The sequence below is a fragment of the Triticum dicoccoides genome, chromosome 5A, assembly GCF_002162155.2.
Source record: "Triticum dicoccoides isolate Atlit2015 ecotype Zavitan chromosome 5A, WEW_v2.0, whole genome shotgun sequence".
In the NCBI taxonomy this organism is placed as follows: domain Eukaryota; kingdom Viridiplantae; phylum Streptophyta; class Magnoliopsida; order Poales; family Poaceae; genus Triticum; species Triticum dicoccoides.
The window spans coordinates 59,099,428-59,102,040 of record NC_041388.1 but is presented as its reverse complement, the minus strand read 5'-3'; the positions used below and the strand labels follow the sequence as shown (position 1 = coordinate 59,102,040).

Genomic DNA, 2,613 nt, shown 5'->3' with positions numbered 1-2,613 from the left:
ATAGCTAAGAGCATCTACAATCCGATACAGCAAATCCGACCCCTCAACCTCCCGTGGACGCATCTAGGTGCGTTAGCAGACAGTGACAAGTCACGCCCTCAAATAATCTCTTCCACAATCAGATAACTCATTTGCAGATTGTCAAATTCATGTTATACATGCAAGTAAAACCTAATCCAGAGATTAGCCCGTCCAGCTCCGCCATCCGGTCGCCGGCGAGGCAGAGTAGGACATGGGACACGAAATGGTTCACGGGAGTCGAGGCCCTGTCGTATCCCATACCCCACTCTTTCTCGCCGGAGTCTATAATCTTGACGGTGCCGATGGACGTGAGATCGATGATGGATCTGTTCTAGGAGGAGCCGGCGATGTCCACCACGACGCGGTTGTGATGCCCGGACTGATGCACCATGTGGAGTGCCGAAGAATGCAACTCCGCCTCGCCAACGTCCACCGCCGTGAGGGTTGCCGCCGTACCACGCGCCTGCTGCCTCGCATAGCGGACACGCCGCGCCATGTTTGCGTCGGACGACGCCTATGCGTTCAAACCCACCTCGACGTGCCAACAGAGGGTTTGCGCACCCGTCACCGCGTTCGGACGCCAGACGGACCGCATCGCCTCCGGTGAGGGAGCGGCGACAAGGCGTATCCATGCGCAATTTGGGCAGACGCAATACATTTTCGACGGAAGGAGTCCGAGGGTTGTCGTCGGGTGGCCTCCTCCTGGGTGTTGTGGAGTGCAAGCCGGACGGTTATCTTCTCCTTGGGACCGTGTAAGCTGAGCTTGGGGTCGACGAATCTACAGGTGTAGGACTCAGATCTGCTGTCCGCCATGTCAGAGAAGGCCGAAGATTACTGGACAAAATTTTGGGTAGCGAAGTGAAGTGAAAGGGAGTGAAGCGGTTAAGATTTGATCTGCGGAGCAGATGAGGACAAATACGACTGGACCATCCTATATCTAACTCATATTTAAACTGAATATATGATAGGTGCCGGTCAGTTCGGCTGTTTGAGGTTGGTTTAAGGCCCTGTCTGGGTTGGATGTTTTTTCCTGGCCGGTGTGTGACCGTGCGTTGTAGATGCTCTTACATCAGAATGCGAGTGGTGACGCCGGAAAAAAAATGCATGCGAACGGTGACGTGCGTGTCCTGCAGTAAGGCCGGCCACGCAGGCGGCAGCCTTCTGACACGTATGCCACACGTGTCGCATCCTATGGTACAAGCTGCCCTATTAAATCATCAACCGCACTACGTGCGAAACAGCAAGGAAAGCAAGCGGCACAAGCCAAGCTCAGGCAAGCAGGCGGCACCTCAGCTAGCCAACAGCAACCAACAGATGGCCTCCTCCGGCTACCTCAGAGCGGCCAGCGGCGCCACTCGCAGCCGCCAGACGCTCCTCCTCCGGCAGCGCCCCGCTGCTCCGGCCACAAGCGCGACACCGAGCGCGCTCGTCGCTTCCTCAGCGACGCGGCACGCGTCGACAGTCCCCAACCCGCCGCCCGGGGCGGAACCTTTGCCAGAGGACGCGCCGCGGCAGACACCGCCGAGGCTCGGGGAGCCGGACCCCGTGGGACCTCCCACGCCGACGCCCAAGGAGAAGATAACCGGCACACCGCCGTCGGAGGAGGATGACGGTGGGCTACCCGGCGGAATGCCGGACACGACCCCGCCACCGGACGTGCCGTTACCCCCTGCCTCGCCCGATGGTAGCACCGTCTAGCTCGTTCGGTCCGTCTGTGCGTGCTTGCTGCGTAGCTTTTTTTGTTCTTTTGGATCACTTGATGCGTAGCTTTTGCATACGGTGTCAGTGTGTACATACATGTTGCAGTGGAGTACGTTCTACCTTTTTCACTACGGAGCACCGACGTGTACTGTTTGTATTCTCTCGAGTCACGAGCATGCAGCTTGGTGCGCGCATGGTGTTAGGCTTTGCCTTCTCATAAATCAATGCACACTAAGTCAAACTTTCCTCTATCAAAGATTTGGAAGAAAAAAATTAAGCGTAGAGCATCTACAGCCGCAGAGAACAAATATGACCCCTCAAACGCACGATGACCGGGCATTCTTCAAATAACCTCACTCACATATGTGTATCTAATGTTCGATTCCTTAAATCTATATTAAATCATGCAACGTAAATCAAAGTACGTACATCAGCAAATGGACACAAGCAAACATAATACTTCCACCAAAAGATTGGATGTTCAAACGACCACCAAACTTCAAACGACGGACAATTTGAAACTACATCTAAAACTTGAAATTAAACATAATAAATTCTATTTTTTAGATATTCATGACAATGTAACAAACGTGCTTGACAATTTTGATGTGAAACAGAATAGCAACCGCTTCGTTGGTTAAAAAGGCAAAATTAAGCGCAATAAAAAGGCAAAATTAAGCACAACAATTGAAGGTAACATTTGATGTTTGATTTTTTTCACAAATCAAAATGCTTAAGCTTTTTCCTTCAAATTTATGGATAATATTTGAGTGTGACAATGAACATATATATTCTAAAGAAATAAAATAATTTGCAAAATATATTTTTGGCAAGCAGTGGCATATGGTCCCTATAGCCAAATTACATTTTCGTCAACCTCGTAAGACCTAA

The 2,613-nt window shown here is 51.3% G+C and overlaps 1 protein-coding gene across 1 annotated transcript; it reads left to right on the top strand.

Moving 5' to 3' along the window:
• Positions 1–1,276: 1,276 nt before the first annotated feature.
• Positions 1,277–1,850, top strand: LOC119296986 (proline-rich receptor-like protein kinase PERK2). Its single transcript, XM_037574962.1, has one exon. It carries the CDS (start codon positions 1,336–1,338, stop codon positions 1,717–1,719), a length of 384 nt encoding a protein of 127 aa, XP_037430859.1. The 5' UTR covers positions 1,277–1,335; the 3' UTR covers positions 1,720–1,850.
• Positions 1,851–2,613: the final 763 nt, after the last annotated feature.